This window comes from Oncorhynchus kisutch, linkage group LG30 (genome assembly GCF_002021735.2).
Source record: "Oncorhynchus kisutch isolate 150728-3 linkage group LG30, Okis_V2, whole genome shotgun sequence".
Taxonomy (NCBI): domain Eukaryota; kingdom Metazoa; phylum Chordata; class Actinopteri; order Salmoniformes; family Salmonidae; genus Oncorhynchus; species Oncorhynchus kisutch.
In genome coordinates, this window is record NC_034203.2 from 24,740,172 (window position 1) to 24,758,590 (window position 18,419).

At 43.9% G+C, this 18,419-nt stretch overlaps 1 protein-coding gene across 2 annotated transcripts in view; it reads left to right on the top strand.

The window, feature by feature from the left end:
• LOC109875219 (tetratricopeptide repeat protein 39C) overlaps positions 1–17,263 on the top strand; it is a 37,253-nt gene extending 19,990 nt beyond the window's left edge. Inside the window, exons 2-15 of one of the 2 annotated variants that reach the window (XR_004206389.1) lie at positions 451–499; positions 1,641–1,769; positions 5,123–5,234; positions 5,484–5,865; positions 8,094–8,262; positions 8,467–8,560; positions 8,663–8,770; positions 9,002–9,111; positions 10,187–10,310; positions 10,528–10,625; positions 10,756–10,860; positions 10,986–11,024; positions 13,085–16,181; positions 16,401–17,263. Coding sequence is in view for 1 of the 2 variants with exons in the window: in XM_020467478.2 (XP_020323067.1) it covers positions 451–499; positions 1,641–1,769; positions 5,123–5,234; positions 5,484–5,865; positions 8,094–8,262; positions 8,467–8,560; positions 8,663–8,770; positions 9,002–9,111; positions 10,187–10,310; positions 10,528–10,625; positions 10,756–10,860; positions 10,986–11,024; positions 13,085–13,177 (1,612 nt within the window). In the remaining variant the exon portion in view is untranslated. Of the gene's footprint in view, positions 1–450; positions 500–1,640; positions 1,770–5,122; positions 5,235–5,483; positions 5,866–8,093; positions 8,263–8,466; positions 8,561–8,662; positions 8,771–9,001; positions 9,112–10,186; positions 10,311–10,527; positions 10,626–10,755; positions 10,861–10,985; positions 11,025–13,084 lie in introns of both variants that reach the window. The other variant, XM_020467478.2, reaches the window with a different exon arrangement.
• Positions 17,264–18,419: the final 1,156 nt, after the last annotated feature.

Below are 18,419 nucleotides of genomic sequence, written 5' to 3' on the forward strand. Positions count from 1 at the left end.
TATTTTTTTTTGCAATGTAGAGCAGATATTTATGTTTTTGGAAAACATGGACATAAAAAAATCTGAGATTTTACCTGAAATTCTCTTACCAAGCTTTGCATCTGCACAGTTCTAGTAGATATCTTTTTGTAAATTGTTATAAGTAATCCTTGTTCATAGAGTTGTTTGGTAATCCTTTGAAATCAATGTTTTTTTTTTGTTGGGCATACATTTTTAAGTGAAAAAATATGATTCAGCGCAATAAAGTAACTCGGATATCCTCCAGCCATACCATCGGAGTTTGATTTAGTTTAACTCTAGCCCTCACCACACTTTACCTGTCCTAGCTGTCTTTTCTTAAGAGCTGGATCTGTTTCAGCTGTGCTTTGCAAGCCAAACGTCTATCTTAGTCTATTGACATTTGACAAGGCTCTTTCCTCAACCATCTCTGTTTCTCCATCTCTCTTCCAGGACCCACAGTCCACTGATGAGTTTCGGAGCCAGTTTTGTCAGCTTTCTGGTGAGTAGTAGTGGAGAGGACAGAGGAGGTCAACATCTCGTACTGATTTACTGTATCACTGCTATTCTCATTTGATACTTCTGCAATGCAGACCATTGGATTTAGGAAACAGGAAGAGATATATATATGTATTATGGAGTCTGTATTGTATGTTTTTTATTGCATGCCAACGTGTTCAGTTGTTGGCTTTTGACAGTACATCTCTATCTCAAACGTAGACCAACGTGTTCAGTTGTTGGCTTTTGACAGTACATCTCTATCTCAAACGTAGACCAATGTGTTCAGTTGTTGACTTTTGACAGTACATCTCTATCTCAAACGTAGACCAACGTGTTCAGTCGTTGGCTTTTGACAGTACATCTCTATCTCAAACGTAGACCAACGTGTTCAGTCGTTGGCTTTTGACAGTACATCTCTATCTCAAACGTAGACCAACGTGTTCAGTCGTTGGCTTTTGACAGTACATCTCTATCTCAAACGTAGACCAACGTGTTCAGTTGTTGACTTTTGACAGTACATCTCTATCTCAAACGTAGACCAACGTGTTCAGTTGTTGGCTTTTGACAGTACATCTCTATCTCAAACGTAGACCAATGTGTTCAGTCATTGGCTTTTGACAGTACATCTCTATCTCAAACATAGGCCAACGTGTTCAGTCGTTGGCTTTTGACAGTACATCTCTATCTCAAACATAGACCTAGTCATAAAGCATCTATTTATTCAGCCAATCTGTACATCAGAAGGTCACACAGATAATAGCACACTAGGGATATCCTGATCAGTAGTCCTGCTGTGCATCCCCTGCTGCTGGACCACATACTGAATCATCAATGATTCATCAACCTGATATAACTGGCTCACTGTCGGCTAGAGAACTGACTGGGAAAAAAATGATTTTGTGCACATCTCTGAAAATATTTGAATGAAATATTACTCAGGGAAATCCATGACTCATATAGTTGGTTGTCTAGCTGTGCTTTGTATTGTTTTATGTAGCTGCTGATAGGATCTGTTTCTATCCAAACAATATGACTGCTACAGGATGATATCATGACGAATGAGATGACCGCTATGCTTTGTGTATTACTCTCAGAGAAAGGCTGAGTACTGACTGGTACTGTGATTGTGGCTGTGTGTGTAGAATGCCATGATGACGTTTGAGGAGGAGAAGATGCAGATGGCCTTTGATGACCTCCGAGCCACTGAGAGACTGTGTGAGAGCGACAACACTGGGGTCATAGAGACCATCAAAAAAAAGATCAGGAGGAGTGTGGGTGAAGTGCAATACACACACATACACACCTAATGAACCTCCAAGGAGCTCATACCTATTGACTGAATAGCATCTCACGCAGCCCATCTAAATTCACACTAGAGGGTTGTCAGATTGTTTGTTCGTAAACTGAGTGTTTCTGTGTTCAGAGTACACACTGGCCGAGGAGTAGGGTTGATCTGAGTGTTCTGACCTCACAACGGCAGTCAAGCACCCAAGCTAGCTTGCTAACTATTTCCAGGAATGTGTGTGTGTGTGTGTTTAAAAAAAAATATATATATATATACACTGCTCAAAAAATAAAGGGAACACTTAAACAACACAATGTAACTCCAAGTCAATCACACTTCTGTGAAATCAAACTGTCCACTTAGGAAGCAACACTGATTGACAATAAATTTCACATGCTGTTGTGCAAATGGAATAGACAACAGGTGGAAATTATAGGCAATTAGCAAGACACCCCCAATAAAGAAGTGGTTCTGCAGGTGATAACCACAGACCACTTCTCAGTTCCTATGCTTCCTGGCTGATGTTTTGGTCACTTTTGAAAGCAGGCGGTGCTTTCACTCTAGTGGTAGCATGAGACGGAGTCTACAACCCACACAAGTGGCTCAGGTAGTGCAGCTCATCCAGGATGGCACATCAATGCGAGCTGTGGCAAGAAGGATTGCTGTGTCTGTCAGCGTAGTGTCCAGAGCATGGAGGCGCTACCAGGAGACAGGCCAGTACATCAGGAGACGTGGAGGAGGCCGTAGGAGGGCAACAACCCAGCATCAGGACCGCTACCTCCGCCTTTGTGCAAGGAGGAGCAGGAGGAGCAGTGCCAGAGCCCTGCAAAATGACCTCCAGCAGGCTACAAATGTGCATGTGTCTGCTCAAACGGTCAGAAACAGACTCCATGAGGGTGGTATGAGGGCCCAACGTCCACAGGTGGGCCCTCATACAAACACTGTGCAGGATGTTTGGCATTTGCCAGAGAACACCAAGATTGGCAAATTTGCCACTGGCGCCCTGTGCTCTTCACAGATGAAAACAGGTTCACACTGAGCACATGTAACAGACATGACAGTTTGGAGACGCCGTGGAGAACGTTCTGCTGCCTGCAACATCCTCCAGCATGACCGGTTTGGCGGTGGGTCAGTCATGGTGTGGGGTAGCATTTCTTTGGGGGGCCGCACAGCCCTGAGTGCTCGCCAGAGGTAGCCTGACTGCCATTAGGTACCGAGATGAGATCGTCAGACCCCTTGTGAGACCATGTGCGGTTGGCCCTGGGTTCCTCCTAATGCAAGACAATGCTAGGCCTCATGTGGCTGGAGTGTGTCAGCAGTTCCTGCAAGAGGAAGGCATTGATGCTATGGACTGGCCCGCCCGTTCCCCAGACCTGAATCCAATTGAGCACATCTGGGACATCATGTCTCGCTCCATCCACCAACGCCACGTTGCACCACAGACTGTCCAGGAGTTGGGCGGATGCTTTAGTCCAGGTCTCGGGGGAGAACCCTCAGGAGACCATCCACCACCTCATCAGGAGCATGCCCAGGCGTTGTAGGGAGGTCATACAGGCACGTGGAGGCCACACACACTACTGAGCCTCATTTTGACTTGTTTTAAGGACATTACATCAAAGTTGGATCAGCCTGTAGTGTGGTTTCCCACTTGAATTTTGAGTGACTCCAAATCCAGACATCCATGGGTTGATAAATTTGATTTCCATTGATAATTTTTGTGTGATTTTGTTGTCAGCACATTCAACTATGTAAAGAAAAAACTATTTAATATCAATATTTCATTCATTCAGATCTATGATGTGTTATTATAGTGTTCCCTTTATTTTTTTGAGCAGTGTATATGCGCCCACACACACACACACACACACACACAGTTGAAGTCAGAAGTTTACATACACCTTAGCCAAATACATTTAAACTCAGTTTTTCACAATTCCTGATATTTAATCCTCGTAAAATCCCCTGTCTCAGGTCAGTTAGGATCACCACTTTATTTTTAGAATGTGAAATGTCAGAATAATAGAGAGAATGATTTATTTCAGCTTTTATTTCTTTCATCACATTCCCGGTGGGTCAGAAGTTTACATATACTCAATTAGTATTTGGTAGCATTTCCTTCAAAATTGTTGAAAGTGGGTCAAATGTTTCGGGTAGCCTTCCACAAGCTTCCCACAGTAAGTTGGATGAATTTTGGCCCATTCCTCCTGACAGAGCTGGTGTAGGCCTCCTTGCTCGCAAATGCTTTTTCAGTTCTGCCCACAAATGTTTTATGGGATTGAGGTCAGGGCTTTGTGATGGCCAGTCCAATACCTTGACTTAAGCCATTTTGCCACAACTTTGGAAGTATGCTTGGGTTCATTGTCCATTTGGAAGACCTATTTGCGACCAAGCTTTAACTTCCTGACGATTGTTTTGAGATGTTGCTTCCTTCCTCATGAAGCCATCTATTTTGTGAAGTGCACCAGTCCCTACTGCAGCAAAGCACCCCCACAAGATGATGCTGCCACCCCGTGCTTCATGGTTGGGATGGTGTTCATCGGCTTGCAAGCCTTTCCCTTTTTCCTCCAAACATAACGATGTTCATGTTTTCATCTGACCAGAGGACATTTCTCCAAAAAGTACGATCTTTGTCCCCATGTGCAGTTGCAAACCATAGTCTGTCTTTTTTATGGAGGTTTTGAGGCAGTGGCTTCTTCCTTGCTGTTGATATAGGACTCATTTACTGTGGATATAGATATTTTTGTGTTTCCTCCAGCATCTTCACATTGTCCTTTGCTGCTGTTCTGGGATTGATTTTCACTTTTTGCATCAAAGTACGTTCATCTCTAGGAGACAGAACGCGTCTCCTTCCTGAGCAGTATGACAGCTGCGTGGTCCCATGGTGTTTGTACTTGCGTACTATTGTTTGTACAGATGACCGTGGTACCTTCAGGCATTTGGAAATTGCTCCCAAGGATGAACCATTACGTCATTTTCTGGAATTTTCCAAGCTGTTTAAAGGCATAGACTAAGTTGATGTAAACTTCTGACCCACTGGAATTGTGATACAGTGGGTCAGAAATAATCTCTGTAAACAATTGTTGGAAAAATTACTTGTGTCATGCAAAAAGTAGATGTCCTAACCGACTTGCCAAAACTATAGTTTGTTAACAAGACATTTGTAGAGTGGTTAAAAAACAAGTTTTAATGACTCCAACCTAATGTGTATGTAAACTCTGACTTCAACTGTATATAACATTGACAATGTTTACTGACATGCGTATTTGGCCTTGCTCTAAAACTTGAATGTTTACATCTATAGCTGTCACTGTGCTCACTGTGTGTTTTACCTTCCTCCAGGACTCCCAGAGGTCAGGGGTGGCAATAGTAGACCGTCTCCAGAGACAGATCATTGTGGCAGACTGCCAGGTGTACCTCGCTGTCCTCTCTTTCATCAAACAGGAACTCTCATGTGAGACCTCATCACTTCTACCTTGACCTACATGTAGGCTTATAGCTGACTGATGAACCATATGTATTTGACTGATTGGCTGCACTGTGTTGTTTCAATATCCGCTCTTGCATACTGATTTATAATGCATGTCCAATAAGTTGTATTCTATAATGCACATTGGTATGTAGACCATGTCTCTCAGGACTCAAACGTCCTGGTTTATGTGTGTTATTTCTCATGGACTTCCCCTCTCCCAAACCCACCCAGCATACATCAGAGGAGGCTGGATCCTCCGCAAAGCCTGGAAGATGTACAACAAGTGTTATAGCGACATCAGCCAGCTGCAGGATTGCAGCAAGAGGAGGTCCTCCGACCAGCAAGGGTCTCCCTCTCCATCCACTGAACAGGCCAACTGCAACCACGCCACGCCCCCAACCCAGATGACCAATGGGGTGAGCCCGGAGGCCCTGGAGAGGCTCAAGGGCTCGGTCAGTTTTGGCTACGGCCTGTTCCACCTGTGCATCTCCATGGTACCGCCACACCTGCTGAAGATCGTCAACCTTCTGGGTTTCCCTGGCGACCGCCACCAGGGGCTGTCCGCCCTTACGTATGCCAGTGAAAGTAAGGACATGAAGGCCCCCCTAGCTACGTGAGTAGGGGTACCACTGCTGACAACAGGGACATTGGGTGTCAAAATGCATTTTCTTTGTGTCTTGGTTTATTTCGACTTTTTCTGACTGGTGACTGTTTGATTCTGCCGACACATCCACAGCAGACGCCAGAACACACATTCTGCCTCCCAAATGGCATCCTATTCCCTATATAGTGCACTATTTTTTTTTACATCAATAGTGTACTATGCAGGGAATTGGGTGCCATTTGGTAGGCAACTACAGCCTTTAACATGCCTGAAACCCATTAGTCAGGCCAAGATGAAGGGCGGCAGGTAGCCTAGTGGTTAAGAGCGTTGGGTCAGTAACTGAAAAGTTGCTGCTTCAAATCTCTGAGTTGACTAGGTGAAACATCTGTCTGTGCCCTTGAGCAAGGCACTGAACCGTAATTTGCTCTGGATAAGAGCGTCTGCAAAATGACTAAAATGTAAACTGCTTTAATAATCGAGAGGAGCTGACCCTAGCCCCTGGTTAAACTGATGCCTCCCATCAATGCCTTGGCAGAAAACAAAGATTATTTTAGGAGGAGGGGCTCCCAATTGGTGCATCTCAGTGCTAGAGGCGTCACTACAGACCCTGGTTCAATTCTAGGCTGTATCACAATCGGTCGTGATTGGGAGTCCCATAGGGCGGCGCACAATTGGCCCAGCGTCATCCGGGTTAGGGTTTGGCCGGGGTAGGCCGTCATTGTAAATAAGAATTTGTTCTTATCTGACTTGCCTAGTTAAATAAAATTAAAAAAATTGAGTACACATGTTCAACATTTTAAGATAAGATTCACTTTATTTTGCCTGAAGGAAAATTTGTTTGGATATTCAAGTGCTGTTGCTTTCACGTCTAAGCTGCATGTAACGGTTGATTCTGCAGACTAATCTGCTGAGTTTGGTAGCAAGCTTTTCAGCTTGCTACCAAACTTGAAATCAGTCGTATGTTTACCGACAGATGTGATATGTCTTGGTTTCTTGACTGACCCTCTGAATGCTGATATTCACCAGTAAAACTCTCATGAACACATTTACATGCACACCAATATCCAATTATTATGTTGGATACTCAAGTATTCTGTTTTTGAGTTGGAGCATATAAATATCACATCCCGTTTACAATAACCCAAAAAGTTTATAGCGGTTATGAGAAACCCAGATAAGATGGCTGGGATATCCTGATCTTAGACGGGATACGTTTGTGTGTTTTCATCTGATTGTCAAACAAATCCCTTCAAAAAGTAGGCTACCTGCGCAGTTCAATAATTCCATAATCATTTATTTGCTGATACGCCGTACTGGACCGTACAGACTACTGGCTACATTCACCCCTAATTTAGACAACGTTCTACTTGCAGTTCGAGCTGACATGCAGCTTCTCTTGTCATAACTTGTTGCCCGAGAAGACTAAATAAAGTAGTGCTCACCAGAATTTCTAGCATTTGATAGAAAGAATGAATGCATTAGTACTTTACCATGTTAACTAGATTACTATGTTTATTTTCTGGTTTGGGTAGAACATGCAGTAACTTCAACACAGTGGAAGGTTGGTCCTGTGCAAAATGTCCAAATGTCATCAGCTTGACCGGTTTTAAGGAAATGAATAGCTGAGAAAACTATTAAACATTTCTGATAAGACTTCAGTTTGTCTTGGTTGCATATGTTATGTGGTTGAAATACTATCTGCTTGCATAACATTAACACAATACATTTGCATTTTCTCAAGAGATGCTGAAAGAAATCAAATTTCTCCACTCCTGTTCCTAAGATTCTTTTTTTAAACATTTGTATAATTTTACTCCAAGAAATGCATACTTCTGCAGGAGTTAATATTATATTACTCTACATGTGAGATGTTATAGTCCTACAGTCAGTGTCCATCTTTCGGGTACATTCCATTTAACCCATATGAACTTAAATGAGAAATATTCTGTTTATTCATGGACACTTGTGAGCGGGATATCAAAGGTGCCTGGAAACAGCTTATCCCCGAACTATCCCTTAAGTGGGATATGAGGTACTATCCAGAATACTGTGCGCATGTAAACGTGGTCACTGTTGTCATGTTGGGCCAGTAACCGAAAGGTTGCTGGATCAAATCCCCAAGCTGAGGGGTTGGGTTAAATGCGTAAGACACATTTCAGTTGAAGGCATTCAGTTGTTCAACTAGGAATCGTCCTTTCCCTTTCCCAATAACGAGGATTTCTGTCCCCCTGTGGCAGGTTGGCCCTCTTGTGGTACTATACGGTAGTGCAACCCTTTTTTGCCCTGGACGGCTCAGACACACAGGCCGGCCTGATGGAGGCTAAGGCTATCCTCCAGAGGAAGGAGCCTGTATACCCTAACTCCTCCCTCTTCTTGTTCTTCAAGGGCAGGGTGCAGCGCCTGGAGGTAATGACCTGGGTCATGTTCAGTAGAGGGAAAACATTTTAAAATGGGTTAAACGAGGTACAACCTGAACGCCTCTAAGTTATTTTTGTGCTATAGTGTACCCTGCCAAGAAATGAGTATAAATAACAACACAAGGTAACCTGTGTCTAGGACTGTGGCTGTAGTGTGTTGGTCTTCTTCCCCCTCTCTCCTCTCCACTTCCAGTGCCAGATCAACAGTGCCTTGATGTCCTTCCAAAATGCCTTGGAGCTGGCTACAGACCAGAGGGAGATCCAGCATGTGTGTTTGTATGAAATAGGTACACGCTTTTATCCCTCTTCACTTCAACATCATCTCTAACTAATGCTCTCCATTGCCTTGTTGTTTCTGAGTGACAGTCCATTCTCTCTGCTCTTCTCAGGGTGGTGCAGTATGATCGAGCTGAGGTACAGTGACGCCTACAGGGCCTTTCAGCGTCTGGCAACTGAGTCACGCTGGTCCCAGTGCTACTACGCCTACCTAACTGGAGGTGAGAGGGCAAAGGTTAGAGGTCACTCAATTGGTGTTGAGGTTAGAACATCCTCTTGTTTTCATTCTTTTCAAAGGTAAAATAAGTACTGGGAATGCTAATTCAGCTGAATGAAAAGCTTCTGAGCCTATTAGCGATAATGGCATACATCCCCTGATAACGGTAATATGTTGGCGTTGAGGTACCCTGCAGATTCTAACCCCTGGACCTTGTCTCTGTGGTCCACTATAGTGTCCCAAGGAGCATCAGGAGATCTGGAGGGGGCTGCCGTTGTCTTCAAGGATGTGCATACGCTTCTGAAACGGAAGAACAATCAGATAGAACAGTTCTCTATGAAGAGGGTGAATGTGGGACTGGCAACAGCACATTTCTATAGATCTATACTACTGTTCAAAAGTTTGGGGTCACTTAGAAATGTCCTTGTTTTTTAAAGAAAAGCTCATTTTTTTGTCCATTTTAAAAGAACATCAAATTGATCAGAAATACAGTGTAGAAATGGTTAATGTTGTAAATGACTTCTGTAGCTTGAAACAGCAGATTTTTTGATGGAATATCTACATAGATATCAGCAACCATCATTCCTGTGTTCCAATGTTGTGTTAGCTGATCCAAGTTTATCATTTTAAAAGGCTAATTGATCATTAGAAAACCCTTTTGCAATTATGTTAGCACAGCTGAAAACTGTTGCGCTCATTTAAAGAAGCAATACAACTGGCCTTCTTTAGACTAGTTGAGTATCTGGAGCATCAGCATTTGTGGGTTTGATTACAAGCTCAAAATGGCCAGAAGCAAAGAACCTTCTTCTGAAACTCGTCAGTCTATTCTTGTTCTGAGAAATGAAGGCTTTTCATGTGAGAAAATGAGCCTGCAATCAAACCCACAAATGCTGATGCTCCAGATACTCAACTAGTCTAAAGAAGGCCAGTTGTATTGCTTCTTTAATCCGCACAACAGTTTTCAGATGGGATAACATAATTGCAAAAGGGTTTTCTAATGATCAATTTTTTTAATTATAAACTTGGATTAGCTAACACAACGTGCCATTGGAACACAGGGGGGATGGTTGATGATAATGGGCCTCTGTACACCTATGTAGATATTGCATAAAGAATCAGCTGTTTCCAGCTATAATAGTCATTTACAACATTAACAATGTCTACACTTTATTTCTGATCAATTTACGTTATTTTAATGGACAAAAAAGTGCTTTTCTTTCAAAAACAAGGACATTTCTAAGTGACCCCAAACTTTTGAATGGTGGTGTATGTGAATTATTACTTCTAATGAGAATGAATCTTTTTCATTGTTGTACAGTTTCAAGGTGATCTGAAGTCATTGTATGGAGGAAAATTGGCAGTTGATTATGTGGTAGGCAGAATTTTGCTTCTTGACTGAGATGGTAGTGTGTGTGTGCAGGCAGAGAGACTAAGGAAACACTCCCCATCCAGAGAGCTGTGTGTCCTGGCTGTGATCGAGGTACTTTACCTGTGGAAGGCTCTGCCGAACTGCTGCACCTCTAAGCTACAGATCATGAGCCAAGGTACACAGTGTGAGAACATACATCGACAAACTACACATGATCAAACTCCCAGTCCCAACTACCATGTTTGCAACACAAATCAATTATAGACTGTTCTCTTTTGGTTGTGAAGGACCGCACACACACACAACAATTTGTGTGAGTTGTTGTTGTGGTGCCATAAAAGTGCATTCCTGTGAATGTGGAAGGAAACTCAGTGGGTTGTCTGTCTCCTTAGTTCTGCAGGAACTAGATGACGTCTCAATTGCTGGCCTGAAAAACCTGCTTCTTGGTGACATACACAGATGTCTCGGCAACATAAAAGACGCCATTGAGGTTCTGTCTCACCACCCCATTGATATGTATTGAAAACAAAGTACACACATCATATGTATCTGCAAATATTAGTGTAATGAGAATAGTGAATGTTTTCTACTCTTCATTTATGTTTCATTGAACATTGCAGTGCTTCCATCTGGCTGCCAGAGATGAGGTGGGTCGTCAGAACAACTCCTATGTGCAGCCCTACTCCTGCTACGAGTTGGGCTGTGTTTTACTGGACAGCCCTGAGGTGAGCTCAGTGTATACAGTGTGTTGCTATATTGTATTGTGCAATGTGTCAACCCGGAGGAGAGAAAGTGTATGTTAAATACAGTAGTTGATTGATATCTGATTGTGGTTTTCTTCTCTGCTCAGTCTGAAGCGAAGGGCAGAGATCTGATGCTTCAGGCCAAGGTACAGTAGAACTTTCTTCTACCTATAGTGTATTTTTGGAACTTGTAGTTGTCAGTTATAGTATCTGGAATGATGTGGGACTGGCATTCATGATATGCATTTGAAATGATTTACGTAGCCGACGTGAGTAAGACCGTTAAACAGGTCAGCATACACAAGGCTGCGGGGCCAGACGGATTACCAGGACGTGTGCTCCGGGTATGTGCTGACCAACTGGCAGGTGTCTTCACTGACATGCTCAACATGTCTGAGTCTGTAATACCAACATGTTTCAAGCAGAGCACCATAGTCCCTGTGCCCAAGAACACAAAGGCAACCTGCCTAAATGACTACAGACCCATAGCACTCACGTCCATAGCCATGAAGTGCTTTGAAAGTAATGGCTCACATCAACACCATTATCCCAGAAACCCTAGACCCACTCCAATTTGCATACCGCCCAAACAGATCCACAGATGATGCAATCTCTATTGCACTCCACACTGCCCTTTCCCATCTGGACAAAAGGAACACTTATGTGAGAATGCTATTCAATGACTACAGCTCAGCGTTCAACACCATAGTACCCTCAAAGCTCATCACTAAGCTAAGTCTCCTGGGACTAAACACCTCCCTCTGCAACTGGATCCTGGACTTTCTGATGGGCCGCCTCCAGGTGGTGATGGTAGGTAGCAACACAACTGCCATGCAGATCCTCAACACTGGAGCTCCACAGGAGTGCGTGCTCAGTCCCCTCCTGTACTCCCTGTTCACCCATGACTGCATGGCCAGGCACGACTCCAACACCATTAAGTTTGCAGACGACACAACAGTGATCACAGACAACGACGAGACAGCCTATGGGGAAGAGGTCAGAGACCTGGCCGTGTGGTGCCAGAATAACAACCTATCCCTCAACGTAGCCAAGACTAAGGAGATGATTGTGGACTACAGGAAAAGGAGGACCAAGCACTCCCCCATTTCTCATCGACGGGGCTGTAGTGGAGCAGGTTGAGAGCTTCCAAGTTCCTCGGTGTCCATATCAACAACAAACTAGAATGGTCCAAACACACCAAGACAGTCATGAAGAGGGCACGACAAAGCCTACTCCCCCTCAGAAAACTAAAAAGATTTGGCATGGGTCCTGAGATCCTGAGAAGGTTCTACAGCCTCAACATCGAGAGCATCAGTGCCTGGTACGGCAAATCCTCGGCCTCTGACCGCAAGGCACTACAGAGGGTAGTGCGTACGGCCCAGTACGTCACTGAGGCTAAGCTGCCTGCCATCCAGGACCTCTACAACAGGCGGTGTCGGGGGAAGGCCCTAAAAATTGTCAAAGACCCCAGCCACCGACTGTTCTCTCAACTACCGCACGGCAAGCGGTACCGGAGTGCCAAGTCAAAAAGGCTTCTCAACAGTTTTTACCCCCAAGCCGTAAGACTCCTGAACAGGTAATCAAATAGCTACCCGGACTATTTGCAAAAAAACTATTTTTACACTGCTGCTACTCTATCATATTAGCATAGTCACTTTAACTATACACTCATGTACATACTACCTCAATTGGGCCGACCAACCAGTGCTCCCACACATTGGCTAACCGGGCAATTTGCATTGCGTCCCGCCACCCACCAAACCCCTTTTACGCTACTGCTACTCTCTGTCCATCATATATGCATAGTCACTTAAACCATATCTACATGTACATACTACCTCAATCAGCCTGACTAACCGCTGTCTGTATGTAGCCTCGCTACTGTTTATAGCCTCGCTACTGTATATAGCCTCGCTACTGTTATAGCCTCTCTACTGTTATAGCCTTGCTACTGTATATAGCCTCGCTACTGTATGTAGCCTGTCTTTTTACTGTAGTTTTTTATTTTTTTACTTACCTATTATTCACCTAATACCTTTTTTGCACTATTGGTTAGAGCCTGTAAGTCAGCATTTCACTCTAAGGTCTACACCTGTTGTATTCGGCGCACGGGACAAATAAACGTTGATTTGGAATATTTCCTTACCAGTATGTGCCCTTTTGAGGATGTTATATGTGATGTAGTAATCTGTGTTTGTTTCTACAGGATGACTTTGCTGGCTATGACTTTGAGAACAGGCTCCATGTACGCATCCACTCAGCTCTGGCTTCCATGAGGAAGGAGGTGGCCCCACCTTGACTACTGCCCCATTCCTCCACCATACATCCACCCTAGCTCTGCGTTGAGGGTAGAAGGATCTGGAAACAACTCCAGATGCCATCTTGATCTTCACTGTGATGGTTCACTGCAATGTGTTTGTTTCAGTTGACTTATGTTTGTATAATGAATGTGCCATCAAGTTTGTAATGCGTAGTTTACAGTAAATCTCCTGGAGGGATAGTGCAGACTACTGGAGTGTAATCATGTGTGTTTCAACCAGATCAAATATGTACAGTAGTTGCTGCTGGGAGGCAAATGTAACTCTTTTTACCAAGGAAAAATATATTGGGGGAAAATCTGTCAGTGAGACAGCAGGTAGTCTAATGGTTAAGAGTGTTGGGCCAGTAACTGAAAGGTTTCTGGTTCAAATCCCTGTGCCGACTATGTGAAACATCTGTCGACATGCCCTTGAGCAAGGCTTTAACCCAATTGCTCCTGTACGTCGCATTGGATACGAGCGTCTGCTAAATGGCTAAAATGTGAATAGTACAATAATATCTTTCTCCCAAAAGATATGAAAGGGTTCTGATTGAAAACTCTGTATGCCACTTCATTATAAAGCAGTGAACTTGTGCCATAGAAACCCTACTGTCTAGGTTTCTGCCAGATGACCTCAAAGTCCTGTTGCCCTTACAGTAGTAAACAATCTGAATGCACAATCCCTGTGCTACTACTCATCACCTGGCCATTGTCACTGTAAATTGACCTTAGGTTATAGACATTGTGAATCCATTAAAGATGGTAATATAAGCAGATTTCCTCAAACATGTTACAACGTTGTTACTTAAAAAAAAAAAATGTTTTTACTGGTTTTAATAACAGGTCTATTGACATTGAAAGGGAAAACCCCTATTCATATCACTGTAAATATACTTTAATACTATAGATATGGTACTAGCTAAATGACATTGTCCTTTTGGCACTCACTTATGTGTACTTGTATTTGCTGGAGACTGGTTTTCCTTTGTTGCTGTGTTTTTTATGTATAAGATCATGTGTTAAAACAATACATCTCTTAAATCTATGGCCATTTTATTTCCATAATGTGTTTTAAGATGCATGTAGTCTCATGATTGATTTATTTGTTAGGGACTACATCTCAATTAACATTTCTGTAAATGGCAGATTTGGCTAGTTTTCATCTGTAGCTTAGTTCTTTGGCAGTTAGTGATTTTTTTTAAATATATTTTTTTATCACTAAGAGGCTTTAAAAGAATAGAAGCAATACATTTTAATTAGTTATGAAATAATGATTGACTGGTGTTCAGGCAGGCCTTCAGGTGCTTTAGCGTTGAAAGTTAAATCAACCCTTGCCAAAAGTGATAGAACTGTCCATATTATTTGATATGATAACTTGGCAGGTAACCTATATCTGATATGCCTCGTTTAAAACAACTGGTAACTCATTAGCAGTTAAATGCCTCATCCGCGGAGAGTGTTGAATATTCAGACGGGATTCAAGGATTTGATTGAGGGAATGAGCAAGGCTGTGGTCAAGTTGCAACCAGAAACTATTCCTGCCTTCACAGCGGTCTTCTTCAGAGACGGTAGGCTATTCTGTGCTTGAATTCTAGTAGACCACAGTAGTCTGATGCATGTAACACTTCGAAACATATGATTATTGACCTAATCACTTTGCATTGTTTCACAGAGAAACCAAGCATGCCTATTGATGATCTTTTGAAACAATGAGAGCCTTTGGGGCCCTGAATTCTAAGTAACTTTTTCTCATCAGCTGTCATGCTGCTTGTTGTTGTTGGTGGTGTTATTGTTTATCAAAACGGGTCAATCAATTATAATTATATCACGGTTGGATTTCCAAACTGGCATGCAGGGTATGTGTCCCAAGCAAAATCAGTTCCTTTTAGTTTCATCTTGTAAATCATAATCTGCTTTTAATGCTGCCCCTGGGGATGGGTTAAATGTGGGAGACACATTTTGGTTGAATGCATTCAGTTGTGCATCTGACAAGGTATCCCCTTTCCAGTCTACATGAACAAGAATAAGGCTGTAAAAACGAAGTACAGTTGTGTTCCAGGCTGATCCCCAATTGGCTGAGAACACAGTCCCTGTTAATCTGATTTGTCCCTCTCCTTCTGCAATGAGAGTGGAAATCCAATCTTCCATGCTGGCTTGTCCCCCTACTGTTGCAACTGTGGAGACACAATCCTCCAATCTGATTTGTCCTTCTGTGGTCACAGTGGAAACCGAATTGGCCAATATGCTATCTCCCTACTGCAGTGACTGATGACATCATGGCCCATGTTTTTGTGTGCCTTCCTGTTGTGTCACTAGAGGAGACAAGCATCCCCAGTGTGCAGCTCCCACAGCCCGCTACTGCCTTAACAGAGGAAACTCAGTCCCAGTCTGCTCCACCATGCCTACCCACCTTCACGCCCACAGGAGACACCAGAACCTCCTTCCTAGTCTACCTTTCACTGCCTGCTCCAGAGCTGGCCAACACCCCCAGTCTGGTGTGCCAACTGTGCCTGGGACCAGAGGGAAAGAGCCTCCCTTTCCTGTCTGTCCCTATGACCTCAGCCGACATTCCCAGGGCCCCAAGTCTTGTAGCTTCCAGCCCGGCTCCAGCTCAGACTGCGGCTTCGGCTGCTGTTTCAGAGATACCAAGGACCCCATGTTTTGTGACCAACCTCCCTGGAGTGACAGATATCCCCAGAGCAACGAGTTATGTAGCAGCTGGAGCTCAGGTGCTAGCCCAGGAGCCACTGATGGCCCCCAGCTATGTTGCTAATACCGCTGGAGTCCAGGAGTCACCGAGCAGGAGCCTTATTAAGGGCCCCTGTTTGGTGTGCCGTCCCTTCTCCCTGTATCCCCAGGGAGCGCCTGGGATTGGCCACAGTACCCACTCCCCAGGGTAATGACAGCCTGCTGCTGCAGAGACACAGGACATGGCTCTGCCCAACCATGGACTGCAGACTAACTTCATGCCCCAGTGTTTTCACAGGCCCAGTGAGACATTTCAGTGCGTTCATTTAATGTTCAAATCATTGCACTGTCAGTAGATTTTAGTTGTAAAGTATATTGTAAAAGAAATCTGAGCTATACATTTGTTGGTTCATATCTGTACACGTGATTCATCTATAGGTTTTACCTTAATATTTCAGACATGATATACTGGGGGATATTTGTGAGACTTCCATCATGTCTTATGGTTTCTCTCTTTCCCTGTCTATCTCCTCAGGCATGTGTAGCAGCCTCAGTGGGACCAGCAGCCACTGGCACCTCTTCCACCTGACTGGGTCTGAGTCCCAGTGCAGGATGGGTGGCATGATCTGCCCCTACCAGACCTCCAAGACCATGATGCACTATAACTCCCTGGGGCAGAACATCCCCATGTACTAGGACTGTGGCCAGTACTCTGGCATCTGCTGCCATCCCACTCCTTGTCCCACGGCAGCCTGCAAACCGACCACATGGCTGAGCCCCATTGCCCTGCTCACAAACTGGGCACCTCAGCCCCAATCGTGCTACTCTGACCCAGTCTTCCACCTCCCCCAGCAGTACCGCCTGGGGGAAATCCCCTTCCAGGTGAGGCAGCAGACCCAGGGGCTGCAGCAGCGCCACAGCTCCCTGCTCTTATGTGGGCACCAGGAGGAACTCAAAGGGTGGGCTCCTCACGCTGGGTCCCTGTCACCAACGTGGGACCGAACCAGGGAGGGTTACAGCAGAAGGACAGCATCCGCAGATGTGAATCGCTTCACAACAAAGGATCAGCCACACACTCCAACAACAATCAAGATAGATAAATGTGTTGCCGCTATGAAATGTATGGTTGTTATTTTTTGTTTATATATTGATGAATTTCATCCATGACTACCACGTATGTAGGAACATAAACTTATGGTATTAGAAGTGGTTGAAGAAGCTGTGTTATGATGTTGTTATATATGGACTCTTTTTTTTTCTTGCCACAGGCTGTTAGGAACTACAATCCCCAGAGCAACCAATCCTGTCTTTACATGAGAAGGACCTACTTTTTGTAGTTGCCAAGATGGTAATACTCAATAAAGATATTTAATTCCTGCATTGCATGAATTATCTGTATATCTGTTATCTGCCTCAATTTTGATATTGTACAATCACGCAATCAATTACTACAAAAATTCTATATTTAAGGTAATTGCAGCTATATAAATGCTGTAGATGGAGGGTAAACTTCCACATTGATACAAAAGACTGATAATGTGAAGCTTCAGTATTGGGGAATGCACACAGTGTTGTCCACTCAATCTATGATTAGAACCATTGGAACACTCACAAAATGAGTCATAGAATGTCACATCCACATTGCTTAGTAACAGATTCCATGGGTGTCAATGTGGGTTTAATAAACAAAACAATCACCATTACCTTTCAAATCTGTCTTGCTTGAGATCAACAGATGCTGAAGTGACTGAGCCGAAGGCAATTTGAACCTTTTAACATCTGCTCAGTTACTTGTCCGAACTCAAAATGACCTGTTTGCCAGGCTGTTATGATGCAGATCCATATTTTGCATGGGGTAAGCAATGCATTTTAAAAAGCTAGATTAGCCTACAAGTAGCTATTTGTTTGTTTTCCTGCTATTGAAGCGCAACACATTTTATTATCCACATCTAATGAGAATAAGTTAGAACATATGTATTTAGAGAAAAGCACAACGATACAGTAACGTTAGACTAGAAAGTGATAGCTACACTAACATTTTATTTTGGCTATGTAGTGGTGGATGAGCCAAGTAATGGAATCTCAACCATATGGCCCATGCCTGTCGGTTGCCACCAGCAACAACAAGCAAAACTCTCCATGCCAGTGCCCACTGCCAGTTACCACCACCAACAACAAACAACTCTGTCAACATCAGTGCCCATTGCCAGTCCAATGAAGGGGGATTTCAACTCCACAGTCGGACCTGCTTCCCCCACTGAGCCAACGTACAGTCCCCCCAATCTAACTGGGACAACAGCTGGTTCAGAACCAAAGGTGAAGGTCAAATCTCCCCCAAACAGAATGTCAGAGAAAATGAAGAACATTCTGATCCGCCAAGGATCAGAGAATCCTGAGCTCACAATTCTGCCCAGCAACAGGCAGAGTGCCCTGGTTCGCCTGGCGGGTCAGTTAGAACCAGGAGATATCCCTTCTTCTGTACCCGTCCGTTTCAATGCCATCCCTGGGTATGGATCACAACCTGTGACACAAGTAGTTTCACATCCAGCTGCTG